The sequence below is a fragment of the Sipha flava genome, unplaced genomic scaffold (assembly GCF_003268045.1).
Source record: "Sipha flava isolate LNK unplaced genomic scaffold, YSA_version1 113_pilon_pilon, whole genome shotgun sequence".
Taxonomy (NCBI): Eukaryota; Metazoa; Arthropoda; class Insecta; order Hemiptera; family Aphididae; genus Sipha; species Sipha flava.
Window position 1 is genome coordinate 757718 of NW_020271732.1, and position 20309 is coordinate 778026.

The window sequence follows — 20309 nt, forward strand, 5'->3', positions numbered from 1 at the left end:
CCTAAATTATAAACGATTCGCAAAATAATCACCCAAAACAACGTAGACAATAATATTTTAAATATAATGTATTAACATACGTATATTCATGTTTTAACGATACATTTGCAAAATAGATTTTTGAGTAAAAGCCGACTTACAGTTACAATCGGTAGCGCCTGCTTGGACACGGCCAACAGAAGCGTTGTCGTAACCGTGCGCGCGTTCGACTTGAAAAATCAAATCTTCGACAATTACCGTTAGATATACCGTCGGCAATAGTTCGTCACTGTTAAAAACAATGTTCTGATCAAGATGAGTGTACGAACGATTATACCGACGTTTAGCGGTTGCGTCCACAGAATACTGCCATCGATTATGACAGTAGGATGGCACGTGTCTGTGTGACTTCTTTCATCAATAGATATTCAATATACATTGTGAATAATCGGTCGACTAATTGTGAAATTTGTTAAAGTTCGGGACGCATTAAGCTAATGTTATAATCGTGTCGCATGCAGTTACAGTATGTGTCATTGTATTTACTTTATATTATTCTGTACGTGAGCCAACTTTGGCGTTCATTTCGATCAAATAAAAATAGCAAAAAAAAAAATAAAAAACAATAGTCAGCTTCCCGGCATAGATTAATTTTTATAAACGGACTCGACTAACAACTAAAATTGTAAAAATATAACCCTAGTTCTTAGAGTCAACGAATCCTAGTCGGAATCGCATATCTCTATATTTAAACGTACACGGGCTAATAACCTTAGACGTGGAAGCCTTAGTATGAAAAAAAGAGTACTACTTATACGAGTGTCTGTATATTATACGCGTCAAACCGTCGCGTCGTTACAGAACACTATTAAATTATATAAAGTGAGAGTTAAAGAAAATAAAAAAAAAAAATAAATAAATAAAATGAAACAATTGCAAAGCGTACGACGAAAAAGATATACACTTTCTTGTACTCTTGCACCGGGGCAATCGATTTATGGTGTACTACAATATTGTGTTGTTGCTACGCGTATACGCACACACGTCTCGTGTTGCCACTAAACAAGCATATAATTTAACGTCGTACGTTATTGTTACTGCACGTTTTACATGATATGTACCACCTACCCCATCGATCTAGGAATAAAATCGTTTTTAATAATAAAAATTAGTTCGAGTCGGGTTTACGACTCTCTCCGCGTGACGCGACTCGCTCTGCACCTGATTTAGTTTATGGTCGGTCCCCGAAGAGCACTATCATGACAGTTGCTTTTTAACTTAAACGCTTGCTCGAAGAACACCAATATACGTATGTATACGTACATAATAAACACGAGTCGTAAATATTGAAATGTATCATTGTTATAGCGCGTGCATTTGCAGCGCATCCTTGTCGGGCAAGTATTTGTGCAGAATTTTCGCTGACGCGTCCGATTTCGTATACATAAACATATATATCATATACCAATACATATATAACGTATATCAATATTATTATACGAATTCTTGCGTACGGCTTGTACCGCGAGTGAAAGCACGAGATCGCAGTACTAGACGTTACGAATAACGCGCGTTCCATGTGTACGCATAATAATAATAATAATAATAATAAAATATGTACGGAAGACGTTTTACGTTGAAACGAGATGTAAAATGCTTAAAAATAATTGCGCTAGCACAAACCGGACGTGGTATAAATCATACAAAGTCTTTGATATTACATATGTAGATAACAGGTAATAATCACCCATACGTGAGTTCCAAAACGAATATAATATGTGAACACAAAAATGACAGAAAATAAAAATTTACTTCATACCGTCATTACTACTTAGAACTGGCAACGCGTACGTAGCACGGAATTTTTTTTTTGGATTTCGTTAAATTATTTTGTACAATTCAGTAAGTTTTGATTTTAACGCCACGTGGGCGATATGATATGTTTTTATTTATATTCGTGTAGGAATTTGCGTAACGGTACACTACAAATACTACAAATATGGTACACTCCTGTTCGTTTTAGCACTTGCGCGCAGATATATATTTTGGTTCGTGTCGGAATTAGCATAGGTAACCACTACTACTTGTTATGTTTCATGTGCGAATTACCTAGGTACCATACCTCTAAAATCGTGTTCGCTACGACGCTCTTTACAAAAAACTAAACCGTACAAAATGTGCATTGTGTTTGTAGAAAATTTGAAAGTGTGTAATAAAACCTTGTCGATGGACACACAAAAATAATAGTAATCGCATCTTGACCGATATCAGAGTCGTAAAATAACCGTAAAAATTAGAGGTGCAATTAGGGGGGGGTTGGGGTCAAAACCCCAAACCCCTTTGAAGTATATAGTTAACACAATCTTACCTCATTCTCTCAACCAAACACCTTCCAAATTTCAATTTTTTTCAAATTTATAGCCCCCCTCCACACACATTGCATACTGTACATGTATAGACAAAAAGCCGAGTTCATTTTAAACTTAGTGCGTAACACAAAAATGAAATAATTTACGTTCGCATCTGTTATTTTATAAAACAAATTACACGTAAAACCGTTTACACAAAACATTCCCGAAAATTACGTTCAATACGGTTAGGAATATATTATATAAATATAATATGACACATCATTGATTCATAATGCTAGTGTACATTCCTTTGATATAATTTTGTTATTTTTTATTTCTACTACCACAGAGATATTATACTACGTATACGAATGTAAATTTCAAAAAACCAAAGTCGAATTACATAATCGGTTAAAAAAAGAAAAAGTAATAAACCGTTGAATGGAATATCAGTAAAACAATGTATTATTTTAACGATGGTTTTTGGCGACCGTTCGTACGTTTGTGCGTATTCCAATGAATGTGAAATATCAGATGATACGTGCGAACATTGTACCTCACTAGCGATGTAACACAATTTGTTCATGATCAAATTCTGCGAACCCAAAATAATCGTAAACACACGCGGTCACCGTGCGGTCTATACCGGTATTACGTTATCATTTCCTGTCGGCCGGTCGACCGCGGTCCCGATCGCTGCTTGTGCTCACGGGCGAATCAAATACGAAAAATCAAAACCTCGAGGGCGAAATCGTTCTATTCGACCGTTTCGCAAGAAATAATCCAGCCACATTTATCGTGTTTATAGATTACGCGGGATGAATTATGGTTCTCGGCTTATAAATGAGGTCTGGATCCGCACACGAACGTTTTGTAGGATACCGATTCTCGGTTACCTCGATCGGTGATTAAACCGTTACACCGAAAGTCAATTACGAATTAAATGGGAAACGCGTTACAGCGATCAGGATCTCGACATCAAAAACCCGTTGAATGGATCGAATTAGATGGCTCGGAAACCTTATAAACTGTTTTGTACCTACTACGTGCATTCAGTATTTAGCGACTACATAAATCCGTTAACATTGAACATATTTACGTTACGGCCTGCAACGTTTCTCAAAAATCGATTCCGCCATCGATCCCAAAATCGATAACAGTGCAGGTCGGTACGCAAATAACGTCGGTTGTACGCAAATTATTCTGGAAAAGTTGGTATCGAGTAATTATAATTATACACCGCTCAGGTTTGAAAACTAAAACATGTCGAGCCTAACCTGGATCATTTCTCGGCTTGGTGTAAATGGTTTTACAAATCGTATTTCTTCGTGTTTGCACCGTTTACGGAAACTAGTTTTTGATAGAAAAAATCGTTTCACTTCACACACCGTACAATCTATTTCGTTGCATTACATCGGATATCGAATCAAATGGAGAATCGGAGAACTCGTCACTGATTTAATGGTAGGTACTACCAAAAACTTATTGTTTGATACACATCGGCACAGCACGTGTTATTTATATTTTTTATTTTACCCTACGAATCGACATAGTAGAAAATATTATTTCTTATTATAAACCATAGCCTTGGATTGGGTACCGATTGTTTTTTTTTTTTTTGAAGTTTATATTTGAATTTCAAAAATCTTCAGACAAGTAATGATAATACATGGCACGTTCCCATGTTTGTTTGCTGTCCGCGATGTAATTTCGTCGCGAAAATTAATAGTTTTTCTTAATAGTTTCTGACAAAAGTACACGTTTTTTTAAATATTCAGCGGACTGCGTAAGATTGTGCAAACGAGACAGATAATTGCGGTATGAATCTAGGTCAAATGATAAAAAATGGCTAATACATAATAATGGCTTACCATGTACACTGTACAATATGACTATTTAGAGCGATGTGTATTAATGACACTGTGCAGAATGGTTTATATATGCGCTTTGTACACTCGATTGACATGAACTAAAATCGTTTTCTTTAGCGACCTGATGTTCATATTAAAATTATTCGAATAAAATCGATTTTGAAAATTATATTAAAATTCAGTTGATTGGTCACTAGTTTGTTGTATTACCTCTACAATAACCTAAGATATACTGTTAAAATATACATTGTTCTAAATATCTAATTGATTAAATAAATGAGTTGGTTTTCAATTGCTCGAAACATTTAACCAATGGTATTTGGATTTTGAGATTTTGGAGATGGATTTTGATTGTAATTTTCTCAAAAACAAATTACGATGAGTGTATGTAACTTAAATTTAATTTATGTACTTTGTAATTTCATCGACATATTAGCAAGGCATACATAGTACTGCAGTAGAATTATCTCTAATGAATAAAACGTAGATAAACTACGTACGTTAATTAAATATAAAATATAACCTTTTTAATGATATTTTACTCACGTATATGTGTACATACATTTTCTTACACATACCAACAACTCATCAACTGTGTAGAATGTAAAACACAAGACTGATAATACATTTATAATAACGTAAATTAAACCATTGAAACTACGATTGATGCGACGAAATACATTGTATTTATATCAAGACATATTACAATTGTAAAGTTACAGGTAAATAGTTGTGTAATACGACATTAATAGAGCAAAAAAACGTAACTCTTTGATTAAAATATTTAAATGGTTAATTTTTTACGGTTGTGTTTCAATAAAAATCAATATGGACATTTTAATCGTGTAAATAATTTTTGTTGAAATTATCTTCAATTACTTTAATATATAATTAATTTCAATCGCTAAAAATAATAAAAATAAAAAAATAGAAAACCGTTCAAACTCTATTCAGAATATCAACAAATATTTATTCATAAAACGAGCCAATTAATTACGATACAAATAAATCGTTTTGAATATTGTAACGAAACATATAGACGTACAGGGACGAATATATTGCACGGAACAAACAAATGATAATAGTAAAGTTCACTGAAGATGCGAAGCGAATTTCAAACATTGACATAGGTGTTTGGTCATTTGCTCAATCGCATTTCTATGAAAGCTAAAAGTTTTCACATCGATTTCGTCGACTGAAAATACTGCAATGGTTTCAGTCAAAAACACCGGTAGTTTCTACGTCTGAAGCACATGCGGCCGTTGAACATTAGGTAAAAACACAAATGTACGATGTGCCTTGTGCACACTTTTAGGCGGTGGCCCGTAATTTTATTCACAGAACAGTAAACGTTGAAAAAAGTGTAAAACTCGATCGTTAAACGTTCTACAAAAAGATTGAACGCGCCGAAAAAGATTATTGTTTTACTAATGTACACTGTCTGTCCGTAGAATCCGTCCTGCGATCCCGGCGATATGTACCCGAACGACTCCAACCGTACAAACAGCACAGTCGTACGGGTGAGAAGCGTTTCCGTTCGAGACGCGAAGATATCGAACGACGAGCTACGGATGCGTATTTGAAATTTTAAGAAAGCGCTCGTAGGCGTTGTCGTGCCGTCGAGAAGGTCGCAGAGAGCTAATGGTCGAGATGCGTTCGGATCGCGTGCAAGGTTTTCCGACAAACGATACAAGTGAAACCCGTTTTGTTACGACACGGTTCGGAGTGATGTCCACTTATCGAAATACCGTAGATCGCGACCGGGTTAACAGTACGGGGTTGCGGCAAAAGTCGGTTCCTCCGGATCGACGAAACGGAGGAACGGTGAAAAACCAATCGTCATAAGTGATCGTGAACGAACACCATGCGACGATCGCGACACGAGGCCTACTGATCGTCACCGACAATACGACCCACTGCCGTTCGGTTGTTGGTGCAGCCGGGGCCGGCTCAAGGTATAGGCAAGCTAGGCACCTGACTAGAGCGGCACTTTAGTAGGAGTAACATTTTCAAAATTGACTCGTACATTTTTCTTATTTCTATCGGTATTTTATAAGAAAAATGTTTAAACTAATTCATCCGTGTAAACCACTTATCTATATGATAAAATAATATTGTCTAAAGTTATTATATTACTTTATATTAAGGCCTAAACTGGGCGTTTTCAATTATTCCAAAAATATAAATAACCATACACTTCCGTGATTTCCGATGGCGGCGATGCAATAGTGATGAGTTTTGAGTAGTAATTATAGAAGTTATTTTTAAGTCATTGTACATAAATAAAAAAAAAATATTTATTTATGTAGATAGGTCACATAAAAATAGGGGAGAGGCTATGGTAAGTTAAAATGAGAGCAAAATTTTTTTTTTTTTAGAGGCGGCAAAATTTAATTTTGCCTAGTGCACTATTTTCGCTCGGGCCAGTCCTGGGTACAGCCCTAATAGGTTTGTATTCGTTTCGCGTACGTCGAAAACGGGATCGCGGGAATCATGTTTTGCCGCACCCGGTATTACCGTATACCGGAATTCAATCAGGGGATTGCACGCGAAACTCACTCGAAACGAAAAGTACGTTTTTTCGAACATAACGACGGAATAACGTTGCGAAACGAAAAACGCACCACGAATCACGCGCACCGTTATGTGCATCCGAATGCAAGTGTTGTACTAAACATACTATGCGTTTGCCAACAATTGATTTCAGATGCGTTGGTTACATCGCCAGTGATCAATGACACACGACTGTGAACCCGTAACCGTAAGAACTCGTCTTGTGTTATCCGATTTTTTTTTCCTATATTTCGAATGAAATGAGAGAAATGTGTTGGTGCAGTGATTTATTATTTTCTTTCTACACGATTTTGTACACGATTTCACCAGGAAAGAGTGTACCGATCATCATGAAAAAAAATTCCCAATGTAAGAAATGGGTTCTAGCTGATACTTTCGAGGGATTAATTTAATTACAAATTTTCCAACAGTTTTCTTGATGATTGCAAAAATATGACGAAACATTTTGCGAAAAAACAAAAAAAAAACCACATTTACGGCAAAATCGAAGTTTTCATTCTAACTCATAAAATAATGATCATAGTGATTTAAAATGTTTACTGAATGCTTATATCATCGTTTTCTATGTATAATACAGTTTTCAAAAGATTATTAAAATATTAAGTTTTTCTTCATACATTTTACTGATTAATGAAAAAAATTGAGTTTAATACCAAGAAAAAGGAAATTTGAGCATCTAAATATACATTTTAAAAATACGATAAAAATCATGAAAACCTTCTACGTTGTCCTAGTCAAATATTCATAAAATTTACAATTTTTATACATAAAGCTTGAAAATTGAATACAAGATTCTTTATAGCAAAAAAAAAAAAAAAATAAAAATATTGAAAATTCGTCGAAACGATTTATAAATGTTAAAAAATTAAATTTTGACGAAGTCAGAAATCTCAACGAATTTATATTAATCATATTAATTATTTAGTTGAAAACATTAAATAATTTAAATTCCGCTGTTTATATAGGTATATTTGATATTTTTGATTTTTTTCAAAGTTTAGTTAAGTTTAGTTTTTTTTCTTTTCTTTTTTTTTTTTTTTTGCGATAATTTAAAAAGCTTAATAATTCAATTTACCATATCAAGAATTTTTAGTTCTTCTACTAGATCAACCATATTTATAAGTATAATTTGATCCACTCAACCTCTTTTTCGAGAGCAATGGTACATTTGTTTTAAGTTAAAAATAACCATTTCTCCAATATCATTTAGCTATTCCTTTATTTTACCCGACCGTGGTGTATCCCTCGAACTAAAAGGCTGGCTCTTTCTTTTGTTTACTCGTATAGTAGCGGGTTTAGATTAACCAATTAGACCGAAAGTCGCACATTTTTCGTTTTCATACTATTTGGTAATACGCAAAAGCAACTTCCGTTGCACCGACGTGGAAAAAAAACATCGCCACTAAACAACAATATTATAATATATACCTATTATCCGTTGCGATCATAGACCTAGTCTTGAATAGAGATCTTGATAATATACCAGTCGATTGGTACGTAATAATAATTAAACATACAAATCCCCCCATGGTCATTGACGACGAGACGAAACCGTAGCGTCTATATGATCACAAGTGCGTGGTGTAAGATTTAAAACATGTTGCCCGTGTGAGAGCGGTGTTCACAACGTCCACGGAATTCTTTTACGTCACACAGCCATATATACATACCACTATTATACGACCGCGGCGAAAAAAGAAAATAAAAAAATGTAAACCATCAACGATATCGTATCGAAAACGCGTCGAGTAAACGATTGATTAATAATAATAATTATTTACATAGTTATAATCCGCACGGTTGATGATGTATTTGAATCATAGATACTTTCAAACTTTGAGTATGTCGATTTCGCACTCATAAATAGGTACGCAGCATTGTTTACGCGTAGATTTGCATTGAATTGTTTAGAAAATTTTGCACATCCCGTTCGTTTCGATAAACGAAATAATACACGTTGTATTACGATGTTCCGAATTCACTCGGCGTGAAAGGACTGTAACGACGAAATACAACAACGCTGAACGAAAAAATAAATAAACCGATAAATTTCCTTTATTACATCATTTTCAAAATGTTACTTACTTACAGCACTAAAGTATTCGTGTTCAATTCATAATACTAACGTTAAAACGAACACGTAAAGTAAAACCATCTATAGTTTATAGATCTATAAAATATCCAAATGAAATAGCTTATAAACTATTCGGTCTCAAATTTATATCACCACTTTTTACAAGTACTATTAGAATGTAAATGTGAAAATGTGATGGGGACCGATGAGACCTTTTTTAGCGTTTTTTTTTATTTTTTTATTTTCACGTGGAGTGTTTTTTCTTCTGATATTTATTGTATACATAATAATTTGTAGTGTTTGGTAAACTATTAACGAGGTTCTGCCACTTGAACAGACGTGTTCGAGACGAGATAATACATGTTGGAATATTATAATGTGGTGCACGTGAAATACTTAACATTTCAAACGAAATCGTTTCCCGTTTAAAATATTAATTCCACCGGATCACAACGCGCCAGACGCGTATAGTTCTAGAAGAAGTGTAACGTACAACCGATTCGTTCAGGATAAATGGTTATTTTTGACATAAGGTCCGCGAATATAGTTCAGTCTCGTGTTGACAATTAAAAATAGTCTCGATCAAGGTAGTTCCAATGGCTCTAAAATTATTGTTTTTACTATAGCTAATATCATGTGATATATTTCGAAAATATGTTTCCACTAAACATATCGAACCATTTCGAATCGCTCGCGGTTTACCAACCGTTATTTATACAATTTTTAGTACATGGTTCATTTGTCGTTCAAGCTGACACAGAAAAGTAAACATGCACCGTGTGTCCGAATAAAGCTAATTGAAAATTCGTTTGCTTGATGGGCTACGAAATAATTTCTTGCGTTTAAATCGAATTCATATGTAACTTGTTCTGTGTACGTGAGACTTTTGGCAATGACTCCGGTGTACTTAAATTATGGTACACGAAAACTTATCTGCAAATGATACACGTAGTTCGTCATGTAACGCAGTAAAAAAAAAAAAAAAAAAAAAACGTAACAGTTAATCTGTAATATCACTTTATCGAATAACATTAAGAAGCGTTGAAATTGAATCGCAGAATAAAATATGATTTTATCAAATTTAATACTGATCAGTAACTTAAATAAATTTTATGAGATTAAAATAGTACAACATTTATGTTTAAGAGTTTTTTTTTTTTTTAACAATAACATAATATATTATCACATTAAGAACGTTATTGGCACGCGCCTTATGTTTTATTCAATAAAAAAATTCGTACCAATACATAAAAATATGATTAAACACTTTGTATGCGTGAACACAACCTATTCCGACGAATTAAATAATTTAAATCTTGAATTAAATTATATATATATATATATGACTCAATTTAAATTTTATACGATGTTTTTGATGAAAAGCTCTAAGGATAAGATTGTATTATGATATTCGAAGATTTTAAATGTTTGCATCGACGTTAATTGTATTTAATTATACGGAAACGTATAGAAATCTCTGTTAATTATAATAATAATATTTATTTATTTCTAACGAACAATATTACAAAAATATTAAAATACTATTGAACAGAGTTGATTACTTCCAAGCCATTGATTCTGTGTAAGTGAGAGTTCTAAATTACTTTACAAAAATGATCTAATTAAGTTATACAATATACGTGATGTGTACATTACGGATTTTTAATAAGAAAGCTATAGCTATGGATGAAAAATATTATGATATACTTAATCTATTAAATTATTGATAACAATAGATATCACGGCTGTATTTGTATAGATTCAAAGCTTTTACTCTATGGTTCACAGTTATATGCATTTTTATATAGTATAATTGTACATATTTTTTTGGGTTTACTCGTGTTCAAGATCACTAAAATAATTTTTCATTCTACAACACGGTCTTAGAAGACTTTTTTGATCCACGACCCTTAAATTAATTTACTTCGATGCGCCGACGAGCCTAGAAAGGGAGATCGCCTACCCCCCTTTCTGCCAATATTATGTAAGTGTATACAATAAATACTCACATAATTTATACAAAAACGGTATTCATATTAATTAAATCATTAATTTTAGGGAATTTTATTAATATTTTTTATTTAACTAATCTAAAACATTTTAAATATAAAGTTACTTAAAATAGTATACATAATATAAACCTTTTTCATTTGTTGTTAAATTATCGGCGATCCCCAGATTGTACCCACACTGCTTTACAGTGTCGAAATACTACTTGGCCGATTGTGGGTAAGAATAAAATGATACAGATCGATATGCGAATCAGTTGAATCGTTTATTAAAAGTCCAAACCCTGTCGCATAAGAAATGATCAGTGAATCGTAATGGAGTTTGAAACGAGTCGATCGGAGCCGTTCGAACAATATTAAACGTTCAGAATCTCAACAGATTTCATTAATTTCGAACGAATCGCTGTATCCGCATTTCACATGATTCAACGTATGCGACAAACGATCGATTCGCATTGAAAACGGACAACACAGATGCAAGATAATCGATATCATCTAATCGTGTGCCCAAACAACTGTCGACGAGTGCCAACGCCATGCGTTGTATTTCAAAATACGTATTCCGAATTACGAATACGCAGTGCTCTAGGTGTTGTTGCGCGCTAACGTTTCAGATTATCGTGATCGATTCGTGTTTATGATTTGAAAATTAAACATATTCCTATCGACCCCGCGAGACCGTGGTTAAATAATTCATACCAATTCTCGCATACCCGCTTTAGGCGAATGCATCAACATCAAATTATCATCCGGTTCCACGTCCGTGGTAGTAATCATTTTATATTTCTTAACAGAATACCTATAATTTGTTGTTTATCGTCCATTATAGAACCATTAAAAGTGGTCGGGAAAAAAAAACCACCGTTCTTTTTTTTTTAATCAATATGAAATAATAATAGGTATACCTGTCGATGATATAAATGTACCTAACACGAAAAACCTACAAAATGTAATATTAATTTATTTATTTGATATTATAATTATTATTATTATTTTAACACAACGCTTTATTCCTTGTGCTGGTTAACCGTGGAGTCGTCTTGTTGGCACGTAGCCTATATTGTTATTTTGTGCATTTGCTCCAAGGTTTTCGCTATTATTTTATTCGCACAAGTCTGTAATCCACTCAAGATTAAATTGCGTAAAACATAATATATTGCTGATTCGAGATTAGAACATCACTATTTACAAACTATATTAATCAAAGTGGACACTAAACTACGAATACTACGCTTATTAGATGACTCTATTTATACTATCCGCATCATTATTATTAGTTAGGTAATTAACGTTAGGTGGTTGTGTTTCAGATATACGACGTAAGATTCTAATAATATTTATAGAACACTATAAAGAGAGGTCGTAGAAAACTTGAATGGAGTTCAGGGTTACCACGTTTATTACGGAAACACTAAGCACCCCTCTGATATTTCACGAATTCCAGCTAGACGTTAAAAAATAAACGAATTTTATTATTTTAGCAATATACGCGCTGCCGAAAAGAATATTAAAAAAGTTCAAATAACACATGTAATCTCATAAAATTTGTTTTAAAAGTTATGCGGTGTGTTATGCTCGGAGTAAACGGAATATCTAAACGTAATCTAAAAAACCAAAATTATATATATATATTATTTAAATAAGTTACATAATGCAGAAAAAAAATAAAAATAAAAAAAGTATAAAAATGTATTTTACGAAATATATTGTCCATACACTAATAAAACTAAGAAATTTTATAACTCATAACATAGAACTCATTAAAATCTTTGTCGTCATCTTCGGAAGTTTAGTATTGCAAATATTAAAAGTATTAGCTGTTTGCCATAGAACTATTTGAAGTCAATTGTATGTATAAAATCTACAAATATCATGATTAAAATGTTCAATCTTTTCCGTTTCTGTTTTCTCCAATTACAATTAAACAATGATATTAATACGAAATTAGACCCCTCTAGCTTTTCGTGGGTTATGTCACGTCTTTTGACAAATATATATATATATACATATATGAACCGCGGTCGACACGAGCAAACTTGTTTACAAATAATTGTGAAACCTTTGAGTATCTTACACTGCCCTTTACATATTGATCCGTTAACTGTTCATACTTCATCCAATCAATATACCGTTTAAATTTTTTTTTTTTTCAAAAAAAAATAATTAAAATCTCAGACCGTGAAAATACTCATCATCGCTGGACGATTTCAATTTTTTCCCAACGCACAATAATACGAATATAATCGAATATCACGATAGCGAAACAGAGGGACGGACTATTTTCATTCTGTCGTATGCATAAAATGCTTTTAAAGCTTGGTCGTTTGATCTATTTTAACCATACCATTGTGTTCATCAACTCGCGTTGTAATATTTAATAGTTCTAACATGCATAACTATTGTGTAATAAACTCAACAGTAGAATAATGAAATATAATATATACATTTTACTCTAACTAATAATAGATTAAACATTTGGAATGGATTTTAATACGTCCACTTCGTCTTGATATAGGTACTCGTAAAATGTATTGCTCCATTTTATCCCTCCTTCTCTTTCTCTCTATTTCTTCGCAAGATACTGTTATTATTCTGACCGTGGAAAATAATCATTTCGCAGTAATCTCTATACACTCGACCATGTGTAAGAGTATAAATAGCCGATACGCGTATGTGTGTACCTACCATTCCGTTCCTCGTTATCCTCTTCACCCTGTACTTTACTCTACCGTCCACCTCCGACAACCATCGCACTCTCTTATCGCGCCCTCCATCAAAATCGTAAACGATCGTAAAAAAATCGACTGACGACACATTCTGCAAACAGTAAGTTTAACCCCGCTCATTTCCACTCACGAATGGGTCGCGGAACAACATAACATCATTATTTTACGACAACAGTTATTGAAAGACTACGCCGTCTTTAATCAACAATTTGTCCTTTGCAAAGTATTGCGAATCGAAAACCATGCTAAACGTGTACCTATGGTAACCTATTACAGCGTATTGCGTTAAACATCGCCGAACGTAATTGTCGAACAAAGCGTACATAAAAAAAAGTTATACTTGATTTTGCTGTAGCCGATCGTTTTTACAACAATCGTAATCTATTGTGTACGCACGTAAGACTAAAAAGAAACTATTCGCGATATTAAAGTGCAATAACTCCATTCTTCGGACATTAAATTTATGTATGTTTTTCAATCACGGTTCCGCGCGAAATGCCGTAATATTCGATTACGGATGAATGGCTAAAAATTGAATACGATTCATCTTTTCAAATAAAGCAGAACTCCATCATCAACTTATGAAGAATTTATGCTAGCAACGCGTCTTACACAAATACAATAGTATCATAATGTCCATAAGAATATTATTGATGAGATAAATCACAATTTATCGACTGCGAGTTTTGTACGATACCTAAACCAATCGGAATACTACATCAGTAGTACATCAATTTCAATAACGCAACCGTTAATAATAAAAACAATAACACTATTTCATTTGTTCACCACAAATATTGGTTGCTGTAAAAGATTGTCCGCCAATGCTTGGCCATAGTCGTCGGATATGAAGTAGTTTACATCTCAAAGCATTTCGTTCGCAGTACTGTGTCGGTGTTATTGGCACGTATATAACATTTAATATCCTGTTGAATAGAAATGTCCGATTAAACAAACGCTACTGGTATATTATTATTCCAAGGAGTATTGCGCACCAGTACGATACCAACTACATTTTATTGCTGTTCGACAGTTAGCGATAGGAAAAAAGTGGTTTCTCGTAGATGAAACGTTTCGCAATTGAATTTGGAATTAAAATTAAACGACGAATCGACATATCAATATATAATTGGCCACGCGTGGGTATTTAAAACCAATGGTTGTGTACATTTATTTAATTATAAATATGAGAAATATTGGTTCTGCCGGAGGTGGTATAATAAATACGTTGAAAATTCAAGATATTGTTCGATAATAGTTGACTAATAATAACCAACTGGAATAGTACTTAATACGGTCGAATTGAACCATGACGACGGTTTCTGATAATTTGATACATTTTATCACAACTGTTGAATATTAATTCCTAAAAAACTAATCTAGTTTTATTTGAATTATACAACACACACACGCGTCCGCGATGTCTCTTGATCCTAACTACTTATTTTGTTATAAATTGATCAACTCAATCTTCCTATTTATTATTTTCGTTACGTGCACATTTCTAAGTACCTATAGATATTTGCTTATAATATGTACCCACTGTAATAAGAAAATTGATGTAGATCTTTGAAGAGATTTCGCTCATATTTAGGGATCTACAAGAAATATTCTTCTCCGGTAGTACCTTATATGTGTAAATGTGTTGTTTTTAATATCATTTATATGACAAACTATAAAATATTGTTAATTTTACCGTTATTCGCCAATTATTTATAACAACGAACAATACATTTTAACACATCTTAGCCTCGAAACCCTTGAACATAGTCACTTGCGATTAGACATACACTTTTTGTATAAAATTCTCATTGGAAAATTTGACTATCCCGAAATTTTCAGTCTTTTTTTCCTTCCATACCTAAACTCGTAACAACCTATCTAAAAATACTTTTTATCTAAACATTGAAGTAACTAATTATGCAAGCAACACCACCTCAATGGTAGATGATTACTATAAATTATATATTATAAATCGATCTATTAATTTCATCAAACTTCAATTCATTTAAAATGTATTGTGCTCCCGTACTTATTAATTCATAGCTTTAAGTGTAATTAATACTATATTGTATTTCATACTCAATACATATTATTTCTCTTTTAAGTATTATTAACGAACACGATTTTTATTATAATTTACAGAATAATTATATACGAGTATACATCGAAATATCACTGGCATATGTCCGAAAAAATCACTTTTATAGCACGATGTATATGGTGAGAGTTACCCAATGTAATAATGTCAAGAACCAATACGGAATATTCCCTTCAAGTTATACAAATTAGATTATGACGATATTTATTCAATACAAGCTACTAAACGGAACTGATGTCAATGCGTGTTTTCGTGAACTTAGTTTTAAACTTTACTTCCTGTCCTACCACTAATCAGTACTAGAAATATCGTCCTATTTTATACTGCGCCTAGTAACAGTAATTTTGTTTTACAAGATACTTTCCCCCTCCCCCCCATTAAAATAATTTAAGACATAGCAATGAACATCGATACCGAATTTCAATTTTTTTTTTTTTCTATAATCATGGTGATCCTTCCGAGTTAAAACAATTGTTAAATATAATTTAGAATATTTTTCATATAAAATTGTCACACCGTTATTACGTTGCACCGTACTGCACTCGGAAATCTCTACCCTCGTTACTATTGATCATAAGTAAATAAATAGAAAAATCTAATTTCTAAAGTAATTCCTACACGCTTTTAGTTAGGCACGCCATGCGTATTGAACAATAACAGTAATAGGGGTGTATGCTATACGCATCTACCGCAGTAGAAGGCTCGGAAAATCGGATGTATTATGTAATCGTTACGCATCAATGCTGTACAAATATTTCCAATTAATGGCGAATACGGAACATCTACAATATTTGATACACCTATTACCTATTCGGTAGTATGCGTTTACAATAATTTTGTGTCAACATTTCAAAACCATTGACTAAATAATTATCTAGATGATTGTTCTCAGATAACCTATTTACCTATCTAGATAAGATAAAAATATTTTATTTGGATAATTTTTATACATAAGATTGTCTATGTAATACACAACGATAGAGTGCATTATGCATTAGGGTTTTAAGCGTACGCAAACTTATATTTCAGGGGATGCCAACAATATTGGTTGGTCTTATCTTAAAAAAAATTGTGTTGGTACATTTAATAAATTATTACGTATCTATTAATAATTTAATAATCATAACTAAAAGTATATAAAGTTGTTGTATATTAGTCCCAATGAATATATATTTCTTGGATCTCGTGTATTTTTCAAGGATAGCTTCAATTATTTATAATTTGTACTTTTGTAGTCATTACCAGCTGTTAAATGATCATAATAATACATTTTTCCATGAAAATTAAGAAAATATAGTTTTATTTTTCTATTACGTGACATCATTTATATTTTTCCTAATATTGTGGAATAAATTATATTTAATTGGGGAATCATCGGTTAAATATGGGCCCTTTACTAAAACTGAAGGTCCTCATTTACAAAATTTCGATAATTTCTCAGGTACATCCAGCACCTCCCAAGACACGCCCATGATTAGAGTTTTTCTCACTTTTAAACTACATTTATACGATAATAACGATTGTTTTCTAAACATGGTTTACTAACTTTGACATATATAATATTTGGTTCAGGAGACACACGAATAAAATAAGTTCGATGTTTGATACGCATCGTATCGCATCGTCACGAATAAACAATGTTTTGAATAATATTAAAGCTATGTGATTGACTGCCAGTGAAAAAGTGTAAGTATGAACTACTTCTAATAATAGTAGTTGGCAAAAAAAAATAAATAAATAATATATTTCATTTTAATTAACTATCGGTATAATGAGTTATCAAGCACGAGCGTTTTGATTGACGAGAAACGATGCGTGTATTTTCTTTTCCGATAGTAAACACCGTTTATTGTATTTCAAAATCATAGCGCTTGCTGTGATACGTTCACGGAAAAGTGATATGTGATGATGAATTTGATAACTTATAAGACCCGTGCGCGGACGTGTGATTTATGAATAATAATCGGACTGCATACGGATTAACGGTTTATTTATTGCAACGACACTGTTAGCTGTTGCTCCGATTGGCGGCAAGGTGAACCTTGGTTGGATTTTCAGCGCAGGACCGGCATAATTTTTCGAAAAGTGACCTGAAGCGAACCGCAGTCTTAAAGAAGTCGTAATCGCGTGCGTCTGTTGCGCGGGAACCGTTGGTGGACGCGTAATCACAAACCGTCGGAACGGCGTAAGTGAAGCGACCGTCGGGGCGGCCGCGGACGTGTTTGAACACGTTTCACGCGTGTATTGTATCGTACCCATATCCCTTTTACCGGCGAACCCCGTGAGTTAAGTAACTCGCGCTCGCGCGCCTACACTATCGTTGCCTACCTGCGTCGATGTCTACGCATTGGAGCGATCCTATGCCACCGCCGGTGTGCCCGCTGCTCGCTCCGTCCCTGTCGTTCGCGGCGAACGTGCTGCTGCCACCGCCGGGGTCCAGGGACGACGTATCGTCGTAGTCCGAGGACGTCTGCAACGGCGATTCCTTGATGACGCTCATTGGTGAACCACCGCCGAGGACCGAGCCACCGAGGACGGAGCCGCCGCCACCGCTGACCAGGATGCAGGGCGTGCGGAACGGCGGCACCGAGGTCACGGTCGACGGTACCGGGTTGTACGGCACGGCCCGCTCGTCCTTGAAGTTGGAGGGGTTTAGCTGCAGCTCTTGTTCGCGCTGTTCATCTTCCTGCCGAGCCCGGCGCTTGGCCGTCTGCTCCGCGCAATTTTTGCGCGTGGCCGCCGTCTTGGTGCACTTGGCGCACGTGCAGTCTCGGAACTTGCAATACCGCTTGTGCTTCTTCCACACCTTGCGCAGATCGTGGTTCTTGCAGTTGGTACACAGCCGCTGCTTCTCCTTGACCGCCGAGGTCACCACTTGCTGCTGCTGCTGCTGCTGCTGATGTCTGCTGGCCGGCATCCCGCGCGGCTTTCTCGTTCGTCCCGCTATCCGGCCACAGCCACCGGACCGCGGCCCGATCCGGCTGCCGAGTGGTGTTCGCGAACGCCGGCCACGCGATCCGGCCCGCTCGCAGCCGTCCGGCCGCCGCGCGTCGCCGATGACGGGTCGGTCTGCGTACAGCGTCGTCCGGGCGCGCGCGCGCGCGCGCTCGTTACACGGACGGTCGCGCAGCGGTCACGTCGCGACGTCGCGGTCGCTGAAGCACTGGCGGCGCTCGTGCACGGGACGGGAGGCGATGAAAACCGGTGGCCAACGCACTGTGTTACGCGGACGAAGAGAGCGACCGAGAACGAGAGAACAAGAGAACGAGAGAACGGGAGAGAGGAGAAAAATAAAAATAAAAAATTAAACGAATCCTTTATTTATATTTATGTACGAGTGTTCGGACGTGTGGGCACGGTCGTGTGTGCGCGCGTGATGATCGGGTGCGTGCGCGTGGTCTCGCGAGCAGCAGTGCCGGTGTCCGGTGAGACTAGAACGGATAACTTAGTGCAACTGCAGTGCCATGCACACGGACGGTGCAACAGGCTGGCATTGGGTGTACACTAGCGCCGCAACACGTCACGGGCGGATTACGAGAGCATAACACTGCCGCCGCCGCCGCCGCCGCCGCCGCGACGTCGTCCGGCTACGTTTAGCAACGCCGTTTCGGATTTATTGCCGTTATCGTTAAATCTTACACCACTCGCACGTGTGCTATCGTGTGTCATCGTGTCGTCTAGGATGTTATTTTCGTGTTTGTCTATCGATTTGTTTATCGTACGACGATGGCAAATATCCGAGTACAATACCGATTTTCGCGTTTTTTGTTCGCCGTACAATAACCAATAAGCGGGGCTAATATCATTTATAGCTCTAAAAATGTAATAAGCGCTGTAATGCGCTCTTATAAGCGCTTAAATGTGCACTGAAAATACATAAATATGCCAAAAAAAATATATCATGTTTAAAAATATTTTTTCCCTCTTATTATTAAAAAACATATCATGTAAAAAAAAAATAATTTTCACTTATTAAAAAAAACATATCGTTGCATAAAAAAAAATGTCAAACTCAAATAATTAAAACACCGATCGCGTTGATATATCATACAATTTTAAACCGTAAATGATGAATTAAAATGAATTAATTACAAATATAAATAATTAATACTACTCTCTCAAAAAAAAAAAAAAAATGCTACAAATTATGAGCCCTGGTAAAAAGCATAAGTTTTGGTAAGAACATTTGTGTTTATTTTGCACGGGCAGATATTTCCAAAACAATATAAGCCTTAACTATGAATTATGATGATGATATCGTGAGATGAAAAATTTGATAGTATTATAAAAGGTACGTAATAAAAATTGAAATAAAATAGAAGGGTGGGGTAATCAATGCATGACGCACTGTTATTGAAAGAGGGGAAGGGGAGTAAATTTTTTTAAACATTTGCTGACATAATTCAATTCTCCCAAAACTGGATATATAAACTGGTAGACTAATCGAATAATTTGAAAAAAATGTTTCATAAGATATAAGTATTCAATTAGGTATCTACATAATACATCTAGTGCTGATGTTATTAAACTTAAAATGAAATTTTCTTAATAAAAGACTGCAACAATTTATTTTTTATTGAACGTTGTGTATAAAATATTTAAAATTTGATTCTTGTAGAAAATC

The 20309-nt window shown here is 34.9% G+C and overlaps 1 protein-coding gene across 1 annotated transcript; it reads right to left on the minus strand.

Annotated features, from left to right (window-relative positions):
• Window positions 1-17999: 17999 nt before the first annotated feature.
• LOC112690179 (doublesex- and mab-3-related transcription factor A2-like) lies at window positions 18000-18602 on the minus strand. The gene has a single exon (XM_025564130.1). The coding sequence runs from the start codon at window positions 18600-18602 to the stop codon at window positions 18000-18002; it is 603 nt and encodes a 200-aa protein (XP_025419915.1).
• Between the last annotated feature and the right edge of the window lie 1707 nt (window positions 18603-20309).